Source organism: Schistocerca serialis, chromosome 6 (assembly GCF_023864345.2).
Source record: "Schistocerca serialis cubense isolate TAMUIC-IGC-003099 chromosome 6, iqSchSeri2.2, whole genome shotgun sequence".
Classification (NCBI taxonomy): domain Eukaryota; kingdom Metazoa; phylum Arthropoda; class Insecta; order Orthoptera; family Acrididae; genus Schistocerca; species Schistocerca serialis.
In genome coordinates, this window is record NC_064643.1 from 129908762 (window position 1) to 129933898 (window position 25137).

Below are 25137 nucleotides of genomic sequence, written 5' to 3' on the forward strand. Positions count from 1 at the left end.
GGCGGACAGAGGACAGATCCGGAGATCTTGCTGGCCAGGGTCGTTGACTTACACCTTCTAGAGCACGTTGGGTGGCACGGGATACATGCGGACGTGCATTGTCCTGTTGGAACAGCAAGTTCCCTTGCCGGTCTAGGAATGGTAGAACGATGGGTTCGATGACAGTTTGGATGTACCGTGCACTATTCAGTGTCCCCTCGACGATCACCATTGGTGTACGGCCAGTGTAGGATATCGCTCCCCACACCATGATGCCGGGTGTTGGCCCTGTGTGCCTCGGTCGTATGCAGTCCTGATTGTGGCGCTCACCTGCACGGCGCCAAACACGCATACGACCATCATTGGCACCAAGGCAGAAGCGACTCTCATCGCTGAAGACGACACGTCTCCATTCGTCCCTCCATTCACGCCTGTCGCGACACCACTGGAGGCGGGCTGCACGATGTTGGGGCGTGAGCGGAAGACGGCCTAACGGTGTGCGGGACCGTAGCCCAGCTTCGTGGAGACGGTTGCGAATGGTCCTCGCCGATACCCCAGGAGCAACAGTGTCCCTAATTTGCTGAGAAGTGGCGGTGCGGTCCCCTACGGCACTGCGTAGGATCCTACGGTCTTGGCGTGCATCCGTGCGTCGCTGCGGTCCGGTCCCAGGTCGACGGGCACGTGCACCTTCCGCCGACCACTGGCGACAACATCGATGTACTGTGGAGACGTCACGCCCCACGTGTTGAGCAATTCGGCGGTACGTCCACCCGGCCTCCCGCATGCCCACTATACGCCCTCGCTCAAAGTCCGTCAACTGCACATACGGTTCACGTCCACGCTGTCGCGGCATGCTACCAGTGTTAAAGACTGCGATGGAGCTCCGTATGCCACGGCAAACTGGCTGACACTGACGGCGGCGGTGCACAAATGCTGCGCAGCTAGCGCCATTCGACGGCCAACACCGCGGTTCCTGGTGTGTCCGCTGTGCCGTGCGTGTGATCATTGCTTGTACAGCCCTCTCGCAGTGTCCGGAGCAAGTATGGTGGGTCTGACACACCGGTGTCAATGTGTTCTTTTTTCCATTTCCAGGAGTGTATATTCAATCGCAAAATGAAGACGTTTCTTTCGATTCTGTTCACTGGCCCAAAATTTCTTGCGCGTTACCCGGCCGTGATACCCATACGTTTTGAAGGTATTTCGGATTGTGTTGGCACATACCTTCTTTCCCCTAGACTCCACAGCCAACTTAGGAGCGCTGATTTTAGGTTTCTTCTTCATTTCCCTCCTGATAAATGTCTTGTCTGCATCAGTCAAAGTGTGAGGGCTTCCCGTACGTGGTTGATTTCTTAATGATTTTGTTGGGCAAAATCGATCTGTTAACGACTGAACCGTCGATCTAGGTCTACCGACTATTTTAGCAATCTCGTAAGGAGATTTACACTCATTATGTAAGTGCAGAATAAGTTTCCTCTCGATCAGCGTCGTCTCACTACCCTCACGGCCCACGGCGCTAATTGCACTGTATCGGCGCCGTTCAGAACCACAATAGGCGATAGAGTGGGGCCGCGCACGGTTGACTCTAGTGTGTGCCGTGGGTCAGCGTTATAGTTTAATCACTGCTCGCAGAATTTCGGCATGTTGATATGGTGGACGAATACTTTATGAACTAGCTCTTGTATTACATTTTCTATTTTGTTAACCTTGCTGTCGATTTGGATGTATTACTTTCCTTGCTTTTAAACAAAAATGGCTTACGAGGTACTTCTTACATGACTGGCTCTTTAGATTTTGTATACTTTTCTTTTCATGTTACACAGACTTTGTTTTCTAAAAGATATCCTGCTAGACGAATATATTTTGGACTCACTGTAGGTGTCTCAGCAACTTTGATTAATCGTGCCACGTACGAACAGTTAGGCTCATCACGCCTGTCTAAATCTAGCAAGCACCTCACAGCTTACAACGGACAGGAGATTCCAGTGCTGGGACAGTGTAGTTTGCCTGCAACTTAACAAATCTCACACGAGGACAGTGAATTTTACAGTGTTAAAATCAAGAGATAGTGAGAACATTTTTGGTTTAGAGTCCTTTGATTTGTTTGGCCTTAGCTTTCACGAAAACGTAGTTTCCATATCAGCTTGTGATCCAAAAGACAGTGTCGCTAACTTGGATAAAGATTTTCCTGAACTATTTTCAGAAGGAATGGGGGAAGCTAATAACTTTGTAGCGCATGTTACATTGAAAAACAACGCACAGCTTAAGTTTTTTCGTGCCCGCCCCGTTCCAAATGCTTTAGCCAGTGAATTGAAATAATTGCAAGATAATGGTGTAATTGCTCCCATTTAAGCTAGTCAGTGGGCAAGTCCTCTTGTTTTGTTGCCGAAGCCTTCTGGTCTCATTCGCATTTGTGTTGACTTCAAGTCTACAGGCAACCCACAGACTTATCCGTTACCTCGCCCTGAGGAACGCATGGACAGGCTTGGTGCAGGACGTTATTTTTCCAAGATACACCTGCGTGATGCCTACTTGCAAATATCATTGAATGAAGAATCACAGAAAGTGATTGTTGTAAATACACACTTAGGACTGCTCAAGTATTGCGGTTGCCCTTCTACAGTGCTTCCGCACCGGCCATTTTTCAACGTTACTTGGAACAGCTGACTGCAAAAGTGCCATTTTGTTCAAACTACCTTGACGATATTGTTGTCTCAGATCGTACAGCAGAGGAACAAATTGCCAATTCGCGTACTCTTTTTCTAATGTTGTCAGAAGCAGAACTCAAGTGTCATCTCGAAAAGTGTGACTTTTTTCAAACTGAACGACAGTGCTTAGGTCATGTGATAAATAGTCAGCCGGCCGGGGTGGCCGTGCGGTTCTACGCGTTACAGTCTGGAACCGCGTGGCCGCTACGGTCGCAGGTTCGAATCCTGCCTCGGGCATGGATGTGTGTGATGTCCGTAGGTTAGTTAGGTTTAAGTAGTTCTAAGTTCTAGGGGACTGATGACTTCAGATGTTAAGTCCCACAGTGCTCACAGCCATTTGATAAATAGTCAGGTTGTGCACCACCACCAATCTCATTTGCTTGCAATCCGTGATCTGCCTGTTCCTCGCAATGTGTCTGAACTGCAGTCGGTACTAGGCAACGTGACATACTACACTAGATTCATACCGAATGCCGCTCAGATCGTGGCTCCATTGCATCGCAAGAATGTACCTTTAGTGTGGATTAAAGGCTGCCAAGACACATTTCAGAAAATCAAAAATGCTTTGCTTACTGACGGATGTTTAGTGCATTTTGATCCTGCCAAACCGGTAGTCTTTCTAGTTGACGCTTCTTCCTACTTCGCACAGAATTGGTTCTCAAGACAGACCTTTTGCTTTCGTCTCAAAGTTGTTAACTCAAACTCAGCACAATTATTCTCAAATCGAAAAAGAATCTCTCGCTATTATGGTGTGACGAAATTCCATTGCTATTTGTATGGTCGCAAGTTCTATTTAGAGACAGATCACAGGCCATTGCAGTCCTTATTTCATCCGTTAAAACCGGTTCTTACAAGCACAGCTCAAAACCTGCAGCGATGAGCTTTGTTGCTTTCGCAGTATCAGTATAAAATTGTGTATAGATTTATGGCAAAGCATGGCAATGTAACCGCCCTATCTCGTCTTCCGATTGGCCCAGGCTCTGATTTTGATGCATCTGTCGCATCTTGTTGCCAAATTGATGCACAGGACTCTGAATTGCTGGAATGTTTTCCCTTGCACTACAGAAAAATTGCACAGGCCACAGAAGCAGACCCAGATTCCCAGATTTTGTTGCAGTACATTGGCACGTCTTGGCCTCGCTCACTGAACAGTATTCAGAACTCAGTTGTGCGCCGATATTTTGCACGTCGGCTTAACATTTCCGTTCAGCAAGGTGTGATTCTAGTTCAAAATGACAGTTGACAATCGCCTGTGCTTATTTCCAAAGTGTTGCGATTGCTCCACCAAGGACATTGGGGAATTGTTCGCACTAAACAATTTGCGCGGCGGCACTGTACGTGGCAGGGCATGGACGCCCATCTTGAAGAGATGACGTCACAGTGCCATGCATGCGCGGAAAACCAATCCGCTCTGGCACAGACATTCTCAGCATGGCCTACGACTCAATAACCATGGAAACGAGTGCAGGACCATTTTGGAACACTCGTTGGCTCATAGTGGTAGATTCTTTCAGCAAGTTTCCATTTGCGGTGCCTATGGCTTTTACCACATCACGTACCACCATTCAAGGGTTGTCCTCCATATTTCGCACAGCTTTGCCAGAAGTACTTGTATCGGACAACTGACCACAGCTCACTTCACGTGATTTTGAACAGTTTTGTGAACGCAGTGGCATTCGTCATCTAACTTCTCCGTTTCACCAGCAATCCCACGGAGAAGCAGAACGCTTCATACGCACTTTCAAGCAACACATGGACAAGCTTCGCAGCACCCACTCACGGAACAGGCTCCTGCAACTCATTCTCGCTCTACTATCGCTCCCAAAGCAGGTGTTGACAGATGTGAAAATTACCGAACTATCAGTTTAATAAGTCACAGCTGCAAAATACTAACGCGAATTCTTTACAGACGAATGGAAAAACTGGTAGAAGCCGACCTGGGGGAAGATCAGTTTGGATTCCGTAGAAATATTGGAACACGTGAGGCAATACTGACCCTACGACTTATCTTAGAATCTAGATTAAGGAAAGGTAAACCTACGTTTCTAGCATTTGTAGACTTAGAGAAAGCTTTTGAGAATGTTGCCTGGAATACTCTCTTTCAAATTCTGAAGGTGGCAGGGGTAAAATACAGGGAGCGAAAGGCTATTTACAATTTGTACAGAAACCAGATGGCAGTTGTAAGAGTCGAGGGGCATGAAAGGGAAGCAGTGGTTGAGAAGGGAGTGAGACAGGGTTGTAGCCTCTCCCCGATGCTATTCAATCTGTATATTGAGCAAACAGTAAAGGAAACGAAAGAAAAGTTCGGACTAGGTATTACAATCCATGGAGAAGAAATAAAAACTTTGAGGTTCGCCGATGACATTGTAATTCTGTCAGAGACAGCAAAGGACTTGGAAGAGCAGTTGAATGGAATGGACAGTGTCTTGAAAGGAGGGTATAAGATGAACATCAACAAAAGCAAAACGAGGATAATGGAATGCAGTCGAATTACGTCAGGTGATGCTGCGGGAATTAGATTAGAAAATGAGACACTTAAAGTAGTAAAGGAGTTTTACTATTTGGGGAGCGAAATAACTGATGACGGTCGAAGTAGAGAGGATATAAAATGTAGACTAGCAATGGCAAGGAAAGCGTTTCTGAAGTAGAGAAATTTGTTAAGATCGAGTTTTGATTTAAGTGTCAGGAAATCGTTTCTGAAAGTATTTGTATGAAGTGTAGCCATGTATGGAAGTGAAACATGGACGATAAATAGTTTAGACAAGAAGAGAATAGAAGCTTTCGAAATGTGGTGCTACAGAAGAATGCTGGAGATTACATGGCTAGATCACATAACTAATGAGGAGGTATTGAATAGAATTGGGGAGAAGAGGAGTTTGTGGCACAACTTGACTAGAAGAAGGGATCGGTTGGTGGGGCATATTCTGAGGCATCAAGGGATCACCAATTAAACACTGGAGGGCAGCATGGAGGGTAAAAATTGTAGAGGGAGACCAAGAGATGAATACATTAAGCAGATTCAGAAGGATGTGGGTTGCAGTCAGTACGGGGAGATGAAAAAGCTTGCTTAGGATAGAGTAGCATGGAGAGCTGCATCAAACCAGTCTCAGGACTGAAGACCATAACAACAACAATCGCTCCCACCCACGAGTTGAACCATCACCGGTGAAAGTTCTGCATGGCCGGCGCCATCGTATGCTGCTACACTTGCTACACCTACCACAGTTTCTGGCACAGTCAATGGTCCGCAAGTATCGCTTTACACCGTGCGATATTGCACTCTTCAGGGTTTATGGCAACCGTGGGCGCTGCGAAAGAGGCGTGATGCAGGAACGCATTGGTTCTTTTTGTATTTGATTGCATGCCCGATAGTTTGCAGCGTCGCCACCAGAACCGAATTAGCGCATGTCATTTACCCCATGATACTGCTGCTTTTCTTACCCCACATTCATGGCTCCCCGAGACCGCGCAGCCTTCACGGCCTCCCGCTGGTGCCACCAGGGTACCCCAGGAGAAGCGGATGGACAATGCGCCCTCGCCCCCACCATCCCTACTCGCCGAGCCCATGGACCTGGACCCGCCATCGCCGTTTCCGTCGCCGTCGTCGCCCCAAAACACGCCCTCGGGCTTGGACGTGTGCCTTGGCACCAGTCTGCCACAGAGTGTTCCCGTTGCCTCACAAGCTAAAAATGGTCCAAATGCCTCTGAGCACTATGGGAATTAACATCTGAAAGTCATCAGTCCCCTAGAACTTAGTGCTTAAACCTAACTAATCTAAGGACATCACACACATCCATGCCCGAGGGAGGATACGAACCTGCGACGGTAGCAGTCGCGCGGTTCTGGACTGAAGCGCCTAAAACCGCTCGGCCACAGCGGCCGGCTCTCGCAAGCCAGATGGTGTGGTACGGTCTGGAGTAAGCCATCCTCGGCTCATCTGGACATCCAGCATCCTGCCTCCTCCCTGTTGTCGTTCGCAGCCTCGCTACACAACAGTGGCGTGGCACTTCGGAGGAGGGAGGGGAGGGGGGATGGAATGTGGCGCCAGCGCACCAGGCGGCAAAGATGATGTGAGAAGATCGATAGAGACCAAAGACAGACTTGCAAGAAACGAGCCGACAACGCCCTCTCGGCCACCACCAGTATTTAGATCACTGCCACAGACCGGAGGGCCCAGTCAGCCAGTCATCCAGTGAGTCAATCAGTCGAGTCATCAGTCGCAGTCCAGAGACAGTCCCAGATGCAGTTGGCTAAGCCTCTAGCCAGAGTCAGCCAGCACATATCGACCCGAGTAGTGTACATAGTGGGACTTGTACTTCACCGGCATTGAGGCTAAAGTGGAATACTACAGAGAAACGTGTACCACAACACCTGGACTATCTCAAGGTAAGTAATTATTGTTCCTATGAATAAAGAACTCTTTAGTGCATGCATGCGTGCAGTTTGTATTATAGACGAGGGTACTGGTCGCCAAACAACATCCTCTCCTTGCTTTCCATGATACAACGCTACAGGGCAACGAGTCGACACAAAAAATAAAAGTTTCTCACAGTCGTCTCTAATTTTTTTTTTTTTTTTTTTTTTTTTTTTGCAGTAGGAGATTGAAATTTTTTGTGAACATACTTAGAATGTTAAGCTATAAGTTGGTATATAAACGTATTTTCTTTTATTTACAGGTGAGCCATAATGGACTGTGAAGTAGATGTCAGGTTTCGGTCGGTGATAGGGTTCATCTTAAGACTGGCGATGACTCTCTACTGGACAATCCACGATGTGGTAGACCATTGACGGCAGTGAGTGATGTGAATAACGAGACCATTGATCAAATCATCGAAAATGACAGGTGTGTGATGACACAACAGCTTGCTGAAATCAGGGGTGGTGGTAAGGTGGGGGCTATACCCCCCCCCCCCCCAAGAAGTATCGTATTACACTGGATAAAGTTACTTCAGAAATCAGTGAATATATTACTCCAACAGATTCAATGATTTTTTGATAATCTTGTAGCAATATAGGTTGCAATATATTCCAAACACATTTTAACAAAAGAATAAGAGCGGCAAATAGCTTACTATCTAAATCAATAAATATCATTTAGCTTAAAATAGGGGTCTTATTATTTATTAATAGACTTTTTTACCCTGAACTCCAAAACAGTTGCCAAAAACTAAGCAACACCAAATTTTACCAATTTGTCTGTAGAGGATCCCAACTCTCCTTTTGTAAGCCATATTCCATTCCCCCAAACCCCTCCCCTCCCTCCATTAACCCTTCCCTTGACCGACTTCTACAATCGCCGCTGGCTGAAATGACTCGTCTGTAATTGGGTACTGTGGTATCACTGGTACAGTCACTAGGGTACAGAAAAACCTGTGCACGTCGGGTGCCTAGATTATTGACAAGAGAAATGAAAGCGATGAGGAGGAATGTGTGCGAGGGTCTCATGAAGACCTTTACTTAAGAGTGGAAACAGTGTTTTGACGGCGTCATTACCCCGGATGAAAGATGGTTGTTTGCTTCCGACCGTGAGAGCAAAAACCAATCCATGGAGTTGCGTAATCCAGATTCCCCTCGGAACAAGAAAACAAGACTTTCATGAACAGCAGGCCGAAAGGTGATGGCCTACTTCCTCTGGGAACACTGTGGTGTCATTTTTATTGACTTCTTGGAACCTGGCTCCACAATTAACCGGGACCGTTACTGTTTGTCATTGGTCAAGCTGCGACGTGCCCTCAAGACCTACAGACCACAGCTTCAGGATCAGCTCATCAGACTACAATGCCAAACCCCATGCAGCCCTTATGACACAGCAGAAAATCGGGGAAATGGGTTGGAAAATTCTTCCTCATCCTCGCTACAGTCCGGACTTGGCTCCACCTGATTTTTACCTCTTTGGTCGTCTGAAGGCCCACCTGTGCGGTATAACATTTGATAGTGAGAAAGACCTTATTTCCTGTGTTAAGCGATGGTGTAAAAGTCAATGGCCAGAATTTTACCAAAGTGCATTTACATCATGGAAAGAACGTTGGGCCAGATGCGTCACAGCTGATGGAGGCTACACTGGGTAGGATCAATGTATAGCTAAATGTTCCAAGTATGTTCGCAAAAAATTTCATTCTCCTCCTGCAAAAAAAAAAATTAAAAAATTAGAGACGACTGTGCAAAACTTTTTGAACGTCCTTTGTATATTGGAAATACACGTATTTTTCTAAAGGCTTGTATAGTGTTCAGTTTTCTTTCCCTAAACTGGTACTGCGACCAGTGCCATGGCAAGAGGATCCTGTGTTTGTTTCTCTGCTTTCCGAGCACATTTTATAGGCATCTTCACGTGCTAGTATCTCAGAGAATACGAAGTGGCTGCAGCAGTCAATCAGACTTTTCTATTACGTCAAATGCAACACAAATAGAGGCGCTTTTAAATAATACAACTTGATTGATTCAGAATTGTCACAAAGGGCAGAATGGCGGATGACAGCATTGTATATAAAAGGTTTAGAAGTCAGTTTTATATATTGTATTATGCATATTTTTGGAAGTGGCTGATCCTCATTGGGGTCAACACATCGACCACATTACACAACGAATACTGGGGCCACTTTTCCCAATCAGATGGCATCTCACCAGCAGTGATCCACAGAAGCAACTGTCAGACTGAAAAAAAAATCAAGGAACTTACGTTTGTGGGCCAAATACGTGGTTTAAGCACTAATATTGTAAAAAATTATTACTCCCAACACAAGCAAGGTAACAAGAATGATATAAAATAACTCATCGAACGACTCAAAAAAGAAAATATTGTTACTAAAAAATAACGGAATGAACTACCTCTGTCATTCACAGTGACAATAACGGTGATGTATATTAGATCTAGCCTGACCACTATTCACGAGGCAGCAGCGCTGTTCAGAGTAAAAAATAACTAATGGCCACTTTTCCCATTCTTGCCACTTTACCACACCTTTCCCTACAAGTCTTACTGTTAACTGGCAACCTAGATAAATTAGCATTTTATACTGATTAATTAGAGTAGTTGAAACACGATCACAGATGTTTAATAAGTGTTTTAATGCCATTTTTCTTTTTCTGTTAATCATTGCATTGCATTACTGCAGCCCTAACCTGATTTCACGCTATTTATTACAGATATGCACCACATTTGAAGATGTACGTCTCGATAATGCACGTTCACGAATCCGTGTTACTTCCGTTTCACATTTGTACCGTAGCAGCTGATCGGTGCTACTTGCACACTTTCGTGACTTGTCACCACTGGAACACAAACAATAAAATATTCCCCCTCTTACTTGTATTAATCCTGCAGTGACCGCGCTAGATACCACTCTGCCCCTGACGCAAGCGCCACACTTTACTTAGCTCAGGACCAAATTCACCAGCGTAATTAAAACTGAGTATATCTTAAAATATTACTATCGCCATAAGTATTTTTGCTTGTAACTGAGCAAGAAAAATACACTCGTAAGAAGCTCTCAACGTCAGCTGCGGTTTATGGATCTACATCTACATTTACATCCATACTCCACAAGCCACCTGACGGTGTGTGGCGGAGGGTACTTTGAGTACCTCTATCGGTTCTCCCTTCTATTCCAGGCTCGTATTGTTCGTGGAAAGAAAGATTGTCGGTATGCCTCTGTGTGGGCTCTAATCTCTTTGATTTTATCCTCATGATCTCTTCACGAGATATACGTAGGAGGGAGCAATATATTACTTGACGCCTCGGTGAAGATATGTTCTCGAAACTTCAACAAAAACCCGTATCGAGCTACTGAGCGTCTCTCCTGCAGAGTCTTCCACTGGAGATTATCCATTATCTCCGTAACGCTTTCGCGATTACTAAATGATCCTGTAACGAAGCGCGCTGCTCTCCGTTGGATCTTCTCTATCTCTTCTATCAACCCTATCTGGTACGGATCCCACACCAGTGAGCAATATTCAAGCAGTGGGCGACCAAGTGTACTGTAACCTACCTCCTTTGTTTTCGGATTGCATTTCCTTAGGATTCTTACAATGAATCTCAGTCTGGCATCTGCATTACCGACGATCAACTTTATATGATCATTCCATTTTAAATCACTCCGAATGCCTACTCCCAGATAATTTACGGAATTAACTGCTTCCAGATGCTGACCTGCTATATTGTAGCTAAATAATAAAGGATCTTTCTTTCTATGTATTCGCAGCACATTACACTTGCCTACATTGAGATTCAATTGCCATTGCGTCAATTCGTTGCAGATCCTCCTGCATTTCAGTACAATTTTCCATTGTTACAACCTCTCAATATACTAAAGCATCATCCGCAAAAAGCCTCAGTGAACTTCCGATGTTATGCACAAGGTCATTTATGTATATTGTGAATAGCAACGGTCCTACGACACTCTCCTGCGGCACGCCTGAAATCACTCTTACTTCGGAAGACTTCTCTCCATTGAGATTGACATGCTGTGTTCTGTTATCTAGGAACTCTTTCATCCAATCACACAATTGGTCTGATAGACCATATGCTCTTACTTTGTTCATTAAACGATTGTGAGGAACTGCATCGAACGCCTTGGCTGTTGCTGAGAACCACCTACCGCACAAATACTTCATTCAGGTCACATGCGGCCCATAGGCTGCATTTTGACGACAACTCTGTTACTGATAGACAATATATTGTGTCTGCCTGGTTTTTGTCTGCTCTTCTGCAGAAACAGGTACATATTAGTCCTCAAGCTGTTGATGTGTAGAGGAAATTGCGAACCCGCATATCAGGTTTTGAGCCCTTTTCCTTCGGTTAGAGCATCGTTAACAACTCAAACACCCTGTCTCTCCCACGCAAGTCACTGCAAGTGGAGGAGTCTTACAGCTGAAGTGAGTGAGCAAGAAATTTGGTTTATCAAACCGGGAAATATGTAGCTGGTGTGATTTTATCTTACATTAACAGTATCTGTACATTTTGCTACTTATTTTCTCCTCCTGGATCTAATGTCTTGAAGTATCTCAGCCTTTACTTTCTACAATCTACTTCCACTTCCGACGAATACCTGTTGTCTGAAGATCACGCCCGCATTTTCCAGGGCTCGCGCCAGCATCATGGAGTGCTGGTAGTGGACGTTGTCGTCCGCCGTGCCGTGGATCAGGAAGAACGTCTTGTTCTGGAATCGTTCCGCCAGCCTGGTGACGTCACTGGCGTTGTAGCCCGCCTCGTTATCCTCTGGCGTCGGTAGTCCCATGTACACTTCCGTGTACTGCGAACCTGAGGGAAACGCGTGTATAAGGACATGTGGTGTCCGGCATCTATGCAGGAATTTCTGTTTATAAATATTGTCTGCTAGTGAACCTGGCAATGCTTCGCAATTGCTGAATATGTATGGGAATTGCATATACGAGGCCTGTTCAGAAAGTAAGCCCCGATTTATTGCCAAATTGAAGCCACAGTGAACATCAGAAATGTTTTACTTGTAACAATTAGCTACACCTTTCAGCTACTTCTCTACGTAGTCGCCGTTCTGACTTAGACTTTTGTCATAGCGTTGTACCAACTTTTCAATAGCCTCATCATAGAAGGCAGCCGCCAGTGCTTTCCGCCAATTCTCCACGCTGGCCTACACCTCGTTGTCTGTGTCAAAATGTTGTCTTCAAAGACAGCGGTTCATGTGACCAGAGATGAAACTCAGGGGGAGACAATTGCGGACTGTATTGTGGGTAATCTAACATTTCCATTTGAAAACGATGCAGGAGCATCTTCATTGCCCCTGCAGAATGCGGCTGAGAATTGTGAAGACGAAACAGCACGACAGTTATGTAATGTTAGCTGCATAGCTTCAGGCGAAATTTCTCACCAGGCCCTCGTACTTGGCGGCAGACACTATTTTCTAGACATCTTTACGCACTCACTGCGAGCTCAGAAATGAGAAGAGCGACGTGATGCTAACTGGGGTTATACTAGAGACACTACCCAACACATCTGTGCAAAGCTTTATCGGATTTTCATAGTCATTTCCATTTCGCGACCGATCGGAGCTTACTTTCTGAACGCCCCTCGTACATCCTAAATTTCTTGGCCCCCTTCTATCTGCCCATCTTCTCACGCCTCCCACCCCCCTCTCTCTCTCTCTCCGTGTATCTCCTCCTCCCACCAATCTATCTGTGCATAACTTCCTCCCTCCTGTCTCTGAAGCCGGCCGGTGTGGCCGAGCGGTTCTAGGCGCTTCAGTCTGGAATCGCGCGACCGCTACGGTCGCAGGTTCGAATCCTGCCTCGGGCATGGATGTGTGTGATGTCCTTAGGTTAGTTAGGTTTAAGTAGTTCTAAGTTCTAGGGGACTAATGACGTTAGAAGTTAAGTCCCGTAGTGCTCAGAGCCATTTGAGCCAGCCTGTCTCTGTACATCTCCGCCTCACCCTCTCTATGTTCATTTCCGTCTAAATGTTCAGCAGAGTATCCCGTAAAGCTTTGAAGTAAATCCTTCAGGATCTTTTCAAGTTTTTGGTAACAATGTTTCCCCTTTATATATTACGTTTACATATGTAATATGTTACAAAATATATCGCCTATGTCTGTCTGCATGTTCATTAGAGTATTCTGTAAAAATAAGAAGTAAATTAGTCACGAACTTTTCGAGATTTTTGGTAACTACCCTTCCCATTTATATATATATATATATATATATATATATATATATATATATATATGTGTGTGTGTGTGTGTGTGTGTGTGTGTGTGTGTGTGTGTTATACATGCTACAAAAATTATATAACCTACGCCCGTCCAAACATTAATTACAGTGTCACCTAAAAATTTGTTGGAAATCTGTCAAAAAGTTTTCAAGATTTTCGGTAACACAATTTGTCCTTTATATACTACATATATTTTTATATGTTATTTATGTATATTTACATATAACTCTCAAATTGATTTTTTGTCTACGATAACATGTCAAACTGAAAGCATTTTTTAAATTTTCATTTTCATACTAAAATTACTATTACCATCAAAAAATGTTCAAATGTGTGTGAAATCTTATGGGACTTAACTGCTAAGGTCATCAGTCCCTAAGCTTACACACTACATAACCTAAATTATCCTAAGGACAAACACACACACACCCATGCCCAAGGGAGGACTCGAACCTCCGCCGGGACCAGCCGCACAGTCCATGACTGCAGCGCCTAAGACCGCTCGGCTAATCCCCCGCGCGGTTATTGCCATCAAAATTTTAATTTCGTTATTGTAAACGCAACACCACCGGAAACCGGTCACCAAACAACGTCCTCTCCTTGCTTCCCATGGTACAAGTGACAACGATACGACACAAAAGATCCCATCCTTGGACCTCTCCCTGTAGACACTATGACTGTGAAAAGAGTGCTCAAGACCATGGCTCTGCGAGTGTCTTTCAGTGTTTCCCCCAGTCAGACACTCGTAGAGCCTATGTCTTCAGCATTCTATGCGTTTTTCCCTTTCTGTCTTCCCTAGGTCAACTTCCTGTGGTTTCCTAGTTCTAACCATGGACTCACAAAAAATGTCATATTTGTTGTTGGCACCAGGTATGGTCAAGCCATAAATTGCTTGTTTACATAGCCGGAATATTACCAATCGGACCACAAGCACTCACGCAAGCAATGGCTCTGAGCACTAAGGGACTTAACTTCTGAGGTCATCAGTCCGCTAGACTTAGAACTACTTAAACCTAACTAACCTAAGGACATCACACACACCCATGCCCGAGGCAGGATTCGAACCTGCGGCCGTAGCAGCAGCACGGTTCCGGACTGAGGCGCCTAGAACCGCTCGGCCACAGCGGCTGGCTCACGCAAGCAACTCTGAAGTCTCCTGTCTTATAAATAACCTGCAATTTCCAGAATTCCTCGCCATTTTCTAGGCTGTTAGTATCAATGCTACTTTATTCTCCACAAGTTTTCTCTGAAATCTGGAAACTGATATACATAAAAACATAAATGCTTCACTCAAACAGTATTTTTTTTGGGGGGGGGGGGGGAGGGGGGGAGGGGCAGGTTTGACCTGGTGTTGTCGGACCTGTGTGGATGACCGTATCTGTCAGCTACTGTATTGCTGGTAATTCCTTGGGACACATCACAAAAGCCGCCAAAACAGTGCATTTTTTTTTGTACAAACGTACATTTACTTGACCATCGAACAGACTCCAGTATGGACGGCACAGTAATAAACATCCCTAGCACAGAAAAACAACTGAAAGATTTGAAAGAAAATAAGTCACCGGGTACTGATGGAATCCCAATTTGGTTTTACAAAGAGTACTCTACGACACCCCCTTACTTAGCTCGCATTCATCACAAATCTCTCAACCAGCGCAATGACCTGAACGACCGGAAAAAGCGGAGATGACTCTTTTATTTAGGATGAGTAGAAGAACAGACCCGCAAAACTACAGATCAATATCCCTTACATAGGCTTGCTGCAGAATCATTGAATACATTCTCCGTTCAGATGTAATAAATTTTCTTGAGACCGAGATTGTTATGCACGTTGTCAGAAAGCATCGCTCGTACGAAACTCAACTTACCCTTTTCTCAAAATGATATACTGTGAACTATGAATGTAGGGCAAAGGTTGATTTCATATTTCTAGATTTTCGGAAAGCATTTGACACGGTGTCCCATTGCACGCTGTTAACGAAGGTAAGAGCATATGGAATAGGCTCACAGATATGTGAGTCTCTCGAAGGCTCCTTAAGTCATAGAACCCAGTATATTTTACTCGACAGAGAATATTCATTGGAGACACGGGTATCGTCAGGAGTTCCCCAGGGAAATGTGGTAGGCCAACTATTATCCTCGATCCACGCAAAGAATTTGGCGGACAAGTTGAGCAACGATCTCCGGTTGTTTGCTGGTGATGCTCTGGTGTAAGGTAAGGGCTGTGGTTGAGTGACTACAGTTGGATACAAGATGACTTAGACAAAATTTCTAACTGGCGTGACAAATTGCAGCTAGCTGTAATGGAGAAAAACGTAATCTAATGCGGATGCGTAGGGAAAACAAGCCTGTAATGTTCAGATACAGCATTAGATGTGTCCTGTTTGACGCAGTCACATCGTTTAAATATCTCGGCGCAACGTTGCAAAGCGGTATGAAATGGAATGAGCATGGGAGGACTGTGGCAGGGAGGGTGAATTGTCACCATCGGTTTAGTGGGAGTATTTTATGGAAGTGTGGTTCACCTGTACAGGAGACCGAATGTAGGACATTGATAAGATCTGTTCTTGAGTACTTCTCGAGTGTTTGTGATGTGTACTAGGTCTTATTAAAGGAAGACACAAAAGAAATTCAGAGGTGGGCTCCTAGATTTGTTACCGGTAGGTTCAAACAACACGTAAGTCTTACGGAAATACTTCAGCAACTCAAATGGGAGTCTTTGGAAAGAAGGTGACATTTTTTTCGAGGAAAACAATTGAGAAAATTTAGAGAAGCAGAATCTGAAGTTGACGGTGTAATATTAGTAATTTTCGCCTCACAAACATTAATGTACGCTCAATAGTACACACCTGATGGCCTAAAGTTATCGAACAATTGTAAAGTAAAAGAAATGAACCATAGCATAGCAGCGACAGAATGTATTATTCTTTATCTTTGCCGTTCTTGTGCGGTGCCTGTAAATCTCTCATGTACATGTACATGTATCGATTAATGATATAAAAAAAGAATTCTGTTGTTTCAAGACAAATGAGGCATTGGGCGCCTCACCTTTTACTATTTGTATTCCATGAAAGGCAGATGCGGACTTGCTGCGTTCCGCATCAGTATTTTATATTTTATGTGAAAATATTGAGTGAATATGCTAATTGTCATTTTTCCAATCAGAAAACATGTAGTTTCTTGTAATTGATTACGAACAGACAGCATCAAGAGGACATTTTGAATGTTATGTATAAAGTATTTAACCGCAATGGTCATCTATTGTAATTTTATATGAAAAGGTACGTAGCATTAAAAAAAACTTGTGTTAAAGATAAGTGTGCTTATTTTAGCAAGTTAACCTTGATGATTTCCATCTCCTCATTTACTTGCATGATAATTATTTTGTGCTAGTTCATCACCAGAAATCACGATCACGCTGATGGGCCGAACGCAGCATGAGGCAGAAGGAACATTATCGTTTTCCTATTATTTCTGAACCAACTCTTTTGTTTAATTGTGTGGTGTTCCATTTCTTTCAAAGTCTATAAATCTTCTGGTCCCTTAGTGTTGTTCCGGGTATGACTACATCGGGACTATAAAAATGCAAAGAAATGATAACGTTTCTTCCAAACGATCTCAAATAAATTAATCTGCTGCTCTTATTCAGGTATTTAATGCTCAACGTATGTTATTATAATAGTGTAATCAATCCCTGATTCTGTTGCCAAGTGGCCCACCAAAATATTCACTTTTTCGACATTTTTCAAAAAAAATGAAATAACAATTCTTTTTCTTTTCGCCCTCCAAGAACAACGCTACAACTGCCAAACGATTCTACAGCCACCAACATACACTGTGTCTAAGAACCACGAAGATATGATACGATTAATTAGGATTCATATGGAGGCATATAGACAGTCGTTTTCCCATCGTTTTGTTTGCGAATGGAACAGGAAAGGAAATGACTAGTAGTGGTACAGGACGCCCTCCGCCACATGCCGTACGGTGGCTTGAGGAGTATCTATGTAGATGTATAGCCTTTCGTGTACTTAAAGTTTTCCACATCAGGTTCTACTGGGAAACAGACTTGATTACCATCGCATAAGATTTGTTTTAGGTAAGCTTCAACGCTGGAAGCTTCCAGCCCAGCTGTCGCTAGGTGCACTCACTGTAGTATATCCAGCTGGACACTGGCGCCACGGAAACTCCACACCTGAAGACGTCCTCCTCGTCCTGTGCCAGCGCCATGGCCGTGGCGTAGCCGCCGTAGCTCCAGCCCCAGATGCCCACACGGGAGGCGTCGATGAAGCCATACTTCTCTGTCAGCCGCCTGCACAGCAAATGCAACACTGGTGTCTATTTTGTGGCTCACTCACTGTCATTCGCAGGAGTCACTTACGCGAAATAAAGATTACTGCTGCTATGTTCAGTCACTTCAGAGAAAAAGTGAACTGAGCTCAATGTAACGAAATGAAACGAATAAATTCACGAGGATGAAATCAATGAAGATGCAGTGCGATGAAAGGTTACCATGTAAGCTGTTCACATATGTTGAATCTGCAATGTAATGAATTTATTAGCCCGCACGGTTGGCCATGCAGTGTAACGCACGGCTTTCCGGGCGGGAAGGATCGTCTGGTCTCCGGCACGAATCCGCCCGGTGGACTTGTGTCAAGGTCCGGTGAACCGGCCAGTCTGTGGATGGTTTTTAGGCGGTTTTCCATCTGCCTCGGCGAATGCAGGCTGGTTTCCCTTATTCCACCTCAGTTACATTGATTGATGCGCAAACAAGTTCTCCACGTACGCCTACACCACCATTACTCTACCACGCAAACATAAGGGTTACACTGGTCTGGTGTGAGACGTTCCCTGGGGGTCCACGGGGGGCCGAACCGCACAATAACCCTGGGTTCGGTGTGGGGCGGCGGAGGGGAGAAGTGGACTGCGGTAGTCGTCGTGGAGTTGTGGACCACTGCGGCTGCGGTGGGGACGGAGCCTCTCCTTCATTTCTAGATCCCCGGTTAACATACAATACAATCCAATGAATTTGTTGGAACAATTGAACACTTATGTTTGACCCTCTCTGGCACAAATTTTATTGTGTCGTGACGTATTCATTTCGTAGTGAACGGTTTGATAAAAACCTTACTAAAAAAATTGTTTTAAAAAAAAAGAAAGACACATGGAAGGCAGAATTGTCACAGTTGCTGAAGTGTGCTAAATGTTTTCCTGTTTATACGATGTAAATATGGGACGAAATTATCATTTTTACCAAGATTCTCCATAGCATAGTGAAAAATTAAGATCTTGAACACTTCCTCTTCAACTATTTATCTACTTTATATGTAATGGTAGGGGTCTAGGAATAATTATATGGGGTGATTCAGGAGGAACGTCACATAATTTGTGACGTGATTTTACATGTTAAAATAAACCAAAAAGTCCTCATGTGTCCGATTTTCGATTTTTATGGAACTGGAGAGAGTTGAAGATTATGAAGACAAGTGCGAATATTACTTACTGAAATGATGTTTGAGCACTATGGTGAACAAAATAATGGTGAGACAGAGGACTGATCAATCCAACTAAAGGTGTTCGAAAGTCCTCAATACACTTGTCAACATGCTCAGGATGTTGCACATTGAACATCATCTCGGCCGGCTTTAATGTGGGCAACAGCGTCGATGATGCGAGCGACAAGCTCTTCACACACCTTTGTAGAGTAAACATCCCCTTCATGCAGCACCATAAACAGAAGTCCAATGAGGTAAGGTCAGGTGATCTGGCAGGCCAGTTGATGTGTGCGCTATGGCCAATCCATCATTGAGGAAATTTGATACTCATGTATTTGGGCACTTGCGTAGTATAGCAAATCATGTTGTAGGTATATTTGCCGTCGCTGCTCTAATATTATGTCTCCCAAAAGTGCAGGTTGGTTTGCTATCAGGAAAGGTGTGTATGCTGGGGCTGTCATGTGATTTGGCATGACAACAGTCCCTACCACCAGGTCATCAATCATACCACATCAGACGTTTGTTGAGAACCTAAGTTGGAGTCTTGTTTCACTAGCGTCATATGAGTTCTCCGCCACCCATTTATGAGAATTGTGGACGTTTGTGATACTAATGCTTGTAAATGTAGCCTCATCTGTAAATAAAGTGCATTGCACAACGCCTCTGTGTGCAGCCAACCATTCTCAAAACTGTTATATTCTTACTGAGCCACTTGGATGCAGATGTTGAATGGGCTGCATATGGAATGGGTACTATCCTTTGGAATGTAATGTGAGCCGTGCTCGCATTTGTGGAATACTGGGTTGATGGCTAATGTACCACGTACTGGTGGTGGGACTCTGTTGCACCATTGCAATAATGTCTTGCCTTTCCTCTACTGACTGGATGGCCTCACGTTCTGATCTTACGTGTGCACTGTGTAGTGTTCTGGATTCACATAATGTTTGAAAAACCTTGGGAAATACCTTGTCACAGGGGGCTTGTCAACCAGGGAAATATCTCTGGTATTTTGGCGTAGCCACATGGGCATTGTCATTATAGTGCCTGTACACAAAAAACACGTCTGCATATTCTGCATGAGTGAACATATGTGGCATGTTGATATTCAAAAACGCAATGGACTTGCTCAGTTAATAAACACTTACGCGCGACATGCACACGGTCTAACGACTGCTCACTGATCCAAATCATGCTTGCTGCCATTGCCTCAGTATGACACAAGGCTGCCATCTGTTGGAAAACCCACACACCTCTTGTAGAACAGATCAGTCATTGCCCTAACAATATTCTGTACTCAACAGCGCCTGCACAGTATTTCGGCAAGTAATATTCACACTTGTCTTCACATTCATTCATGGATGTATGTAGACTTCAACCTGCTCCAGCTCTGTAACGATCGAAAGGCAGACAGATGAGGAATTTTTTGGTTTATTTTCACATGTAGAATCACCTCACAAATTATGTGGCATTTCTCCTGAAATAACCTGTATACTTAAATGTACGATCCTACACAACTCGCATGTAAATGAAGAAAGGTTAGGTGAAGAGGTGTGTGTGTGTGTGTGTGTGTGTGTGTGTGTATGTGTTAGTCAAAGAATGTAAATGGCAAAATATATTTATAAAAACACTGAAGATATGTTTATTGCATGATGTTGAAATCGAACATACATGGTTATAACCAGGAACTAAGAAAGTGCCAAGAAACTGTGTGTCACACAGAGATGTGTCACAGCATTACAATAAATATGCATCCAGTTTTGAATCTTTCATAACAGCAGCTGATGTAACCTAATCTGGAAAACTACAAATTCAGATGACATGCACCAATGAGCTGAACACATTAGAAATTAAACAAAATGTGGAAAGTTATCAAATTGTATACCAGAATAGCATGTTGTGCACTGATTGGTTTACAGAAGACCATTATAACAAAGTAGCAAAAGCCTTAAACCCAGAAGAAATACACACAATAATTCCCTCATCATTCCTGACTTAAGCATTTAGGTTATTCTTCAGTGTTTCTATCAAACAATTTTTACTAACAAAAGGACTGAAAATTAAATTGCAACCTGGGTTTTGGGAAACAGTAACATGAACAAAGTAAAGAGGCTTCACAGGTAATAAAAGTTTCTAACCTATACTCTGCAACTCCGTGTTGCGTGTGATGACCCATTACTCAACTCTGAGCAATCCAGCACAACAAGTGCAAAAATTCATCATTTGGTCATGAACAGAAACACACTACCAAATATTACTAAATCATGCCAACTCTAAAAACAATAATAGTTCATTCACCAAAGTGTCGACAGGCATATTTGTCTCATAGCTTACCAAGGAGAAAAAACCATCAAAAATCATTACAGGAATACTATAAATAAATGTGAGATAATGAACAGAGTGAAAATGGACTAGATTGTTTTCAATCTCTCTCGCTCTGGTAGATTCATGCGTATGTGGGACGCCAATTCGAAATATAGTAAGTTTAACCTGGGCTGTATGAAGTGTATGGCACAACATGTTACGACTTGTGAGTGCATAAAATGAACTGCACATTACGAATTGTTAGGACTAATTTCATGGAGATAGAAGACGCTATAAACATGGTAATGTGTACCCCTAAATGTAATGATATCTCCAAGATGAATTGTTGATGCAGATGCCTAGTGCTGCTTTGCGTTCGACATCAAATGCACAGTTACAACGAATACCATTCAGCGGTTCATTCTACTGCTGAATATGTGTTCCCATAATGTGGATAAACACTACAAATATGAGGAAGACCCAAGAAACAAAAAGTGATAGATTGTTAATATCACTGCAACACTGTACGAGATGTTTTATAAAACGCCTTCCATTTTCACTGGGGAAGCAATCCCCTATAGTCATAAAGGGCGAAATGCAGGAGATAAGTATGACTCTTTAAGGAGAATGGGAAGCAGAATTACAAAACATGAACACTTCTGCAAACAGATGATTGGAAATGTTTATCGCCATCAAGCTTTGAATATTGAGTAAAATGGTACAAATGGAAACATTTATTGGGAGTCTAAAAACACATCTTGCAGTTCATATTGAAAAGTGGCTAGCTCAATGATATTTTAAAAGGATTTCAAATTAACAGGAAAAATGATGGAAGCTGAATAGTCAGCATAGGATGGATTCCAAAGGGGGATACACTGGATGCTGGTAGAAATGGGGAAAAGCTGCTTCTGTTATAGACTTTAAGAATTTTGTGAGGGAGAAGTCCGCTTTTGGTATGGGAGTGGGCTATAAATGCTGTTGGAGATTTGTCATGGACTTTAGTTGGTGTAAAATTTTAGTTCGTTTCCTTTTATGCTGTTATCTTTACTTTCCAACACATTTTTAGAAATCCTATAAAATTCTCTTTCTTGTGCAGCACAAAAGAATCACAAAGATGAAAATATATGTAAATTTAAGAATACATCAGCGATATTTCGTCGTTTTTCCTAAAATCTTTAAAAAGCTAAAAATGCCAAAAAATCATTCAATTTATTATATTAAGAAACAATTTCTTGAATAGGCTACCATTTCTTAATGGCGTTCATCGTTTATTTATTGAAAAAATCTTTAAATCATTTTTTAATATCTCATACAGAGATTATTTACCAGGACATATCTGACATTACATAAAATATCATTTTCGAACTAAAAGTAGAAACCATTCAATCTTTTTCTATCATTATCTTTCTCAAAGAGTTTCACAAACAAACATAACAATGTCAGTCATTTTACTAATTTCTTTGCTTAAATATTTCCATAACAATTCTGTACTGCAAAGGAGAAACCAAGTTTAATTTCCTACACATAAAGACACAAACTAGACCATAGCAGGTATTCTGTCAAACCATACAGCACACAGTTTCATAGTTCAAAAGTAAAACAGCCTTGATTACAACAGAAACAATACTTCTATTGACATATTTCGCCATCCTGTACCATACACACAGCAGGTTAGCTTAAAAAGCATTGCTGGCAAAGGATGGCACTTGTAGGTTTTAAGACCATGTACACTAAGCGAAACTGATTCTATTCAACGAGCATGTACTTTGCAGCATCATAAAAACTTGCTTATTATGCTCCAGTAGAGTGAAACATCTCAATAAAAGTGTTGTTTCCCCAGCAACAAAGAATGTTTTTCTTTTGAATTACTGCCCACAGTTGCTGTACGAGATACGCCATGAGGTGGGAAGAATTGTACAGTTCATTACTTTTTCAATAAAATTCTTCAGCGTATCAGACCGCATCGTCATAATTTAAAATGTGCCAACGTTTCGGCCAGCGTTGCAGCTAGCCTTCATCAGGGCCTTATGTTATTGAAGAAGACAACGGCCGCGGAAGCCTACGCTTACAGTTCATTACTTGTTTTATGAGTTGAACAAAATAAACTTCCTGTGAGCCATATTTCCAACCTAAATGTGTATGCATTCAGATCAACAACTCTTTAATATTGCCTAATACATTTACAATAAAAAATGAATCATACACTTTCACAAAATTATTTGTTGAATAGAAATTTTACATATATATATTCTTAACTTCAGTGTGAATAAATAATGATTCATCTTCAAGTTAATTATTCTTTCTAATTTGTCTGAGGAACTACAAATAGTCAGTAGATCATTTTATATTCCACTCAACTGCAATAATTCGAAACTGTTCTTACCACTAACTCCAGCAACTTCTTGTGTTTGTAGGTCATATAATGTGTGGTGTCACCGCCAGACACCACACTTGCTAGGTGGTAGCCTTTAAATCGGCCGCGGTCCGTTAGTATACGTCGGACCAGCATGTCGCCACTATCAGTGATTGCAGACCGAGCGCCGCCACACGGCAGGTCTAGAGAGACGTCCTAGCACTCGCCCCAGTTGTACAGCCGACTTTGCTAGCGATGGTTCACTGACAAATTACACTCTCATTTGCCGAGACGATAGTTAGCATAGCCTTCAGCTACGTCATTTGCTACAACCTAGCAAGGCGCCATTATCAATTGCTATTTATCTTGTGATGCATGTAATGTCAGACTGATTTTCACCAATTATGGATTAAAGTTAAGTATTCCAGAAGCTACGTACTTTTTTTACTAGACTCAACTCCTTTAACTGTTCCAGACCTCACGCCAGCCTGCGTGAGCTTAAACACGTGCCTTTTGGCTTCCTGTCCTAGTGGCTTGGCTGTCTTGCCAAGTCACAACATAATGATATTGATGTCTTTGGACTCTTAAGTACATCTTAATCTAAATCAGCTTCATGTCAGGTTTAATCTAACATCAATTTCTTATCATCTTTAAAAAACCCTTCAGGAAATTTAACTGAAAAGGACTTCATTTTTATATTCATATATCTTAGTATTATTTAATAATATGTATTCAGACACAATCCTCTTAAAATGATGAAGGTACTGCAACAAAATAGATTGTGGATTAAAATGATCTTTCAGTGTAGAGTTTCCAAACTTTTATCTTCAGATAGTGGTTAAGTTCACTTTAACAAAACAAAAGACATACAAAAATAATGTTCCATTTTAGAGGTAACATTATTTAAATTCTACTGTTATGAAACCAAGATGTTTACAACAGATTTATATATTGTGTAGTCCATAATACTAAAATTCATATACAGTTGAGAAGAGTTCTGATGTAACCATCCATCAACAGTGCTGTGTTAACCTCTACAGGTTTGTTTGGAATACATAATTTTTTTGTTTGTATTCCCATTTACTGGAAATAATTGAAAGTGATCGGTGTTGATTTTATTCGTTTATATTGGATGAAAATCGACGTTTCCCACTCGTAAAATTATGGTTACATTAGCACCACTGAAATCGATTACTTCATAATTCTCACCAGTTATGATTATTATTAAATGTCGAATTTTGTCATGTATTGATTCAAAGAAAGGATGATTTGGTTCATATATAATAGGAGCATGAAACTCTGTATTTTTAATACAAGCAATAATATAAGTTATCTCTGAAGAAAAGGTCACATTTTTTAAATACAAGTTCATGTAACGTAAAACAAAATATTAATTAATGCAAAACGATGAATTTGAGGTATATCATTATCAATAGTCTTTTCACTTACTTCAGTAATCTCATTTCATCCCAACTGACTTTTAATTCTATCTTTCATATTTACATCACTCTCAGTTAGAGCTCTGATTGCAGCTTCATTTGGCTTTACACATATTTTAGGTCACTTTCTCTAACTGCATATTTGTAATGCACTTACAGTACAATACTAACAATATTCTATCGATCA

The 25137-nt window shown here is 42.5% G+C and overlaps 1 protein-coding gene across 1 annotated transcript in view; it reads right to left on the reverse strand.

Annotated features, from left to right (window-relative positions):
* The window catches only part of LOC126484123 (venom dipeptidyl peptidase 4-like), a 411056-nt gene that overhangs the window by 14126 nt on the left and 371793 nt on the right, over window positions 1–25137 (reverse strand). Inside the window, exons 14-15 of the mRNA XM_050107505.1 lie at window positions 17514–17674; window positions 11729–11940 (exon numbers count right to left, since the gene is read on the reverse strand). Of these exons, the coding sequence (XP_049963462.1) occupies window positions 11729–11940; window positions 17514–17674 (373 nt within the window). The remainder of the gene's footprint in view (window positions 1–11728; window positions 11941–17513; window positions 17675–25137) is intronic.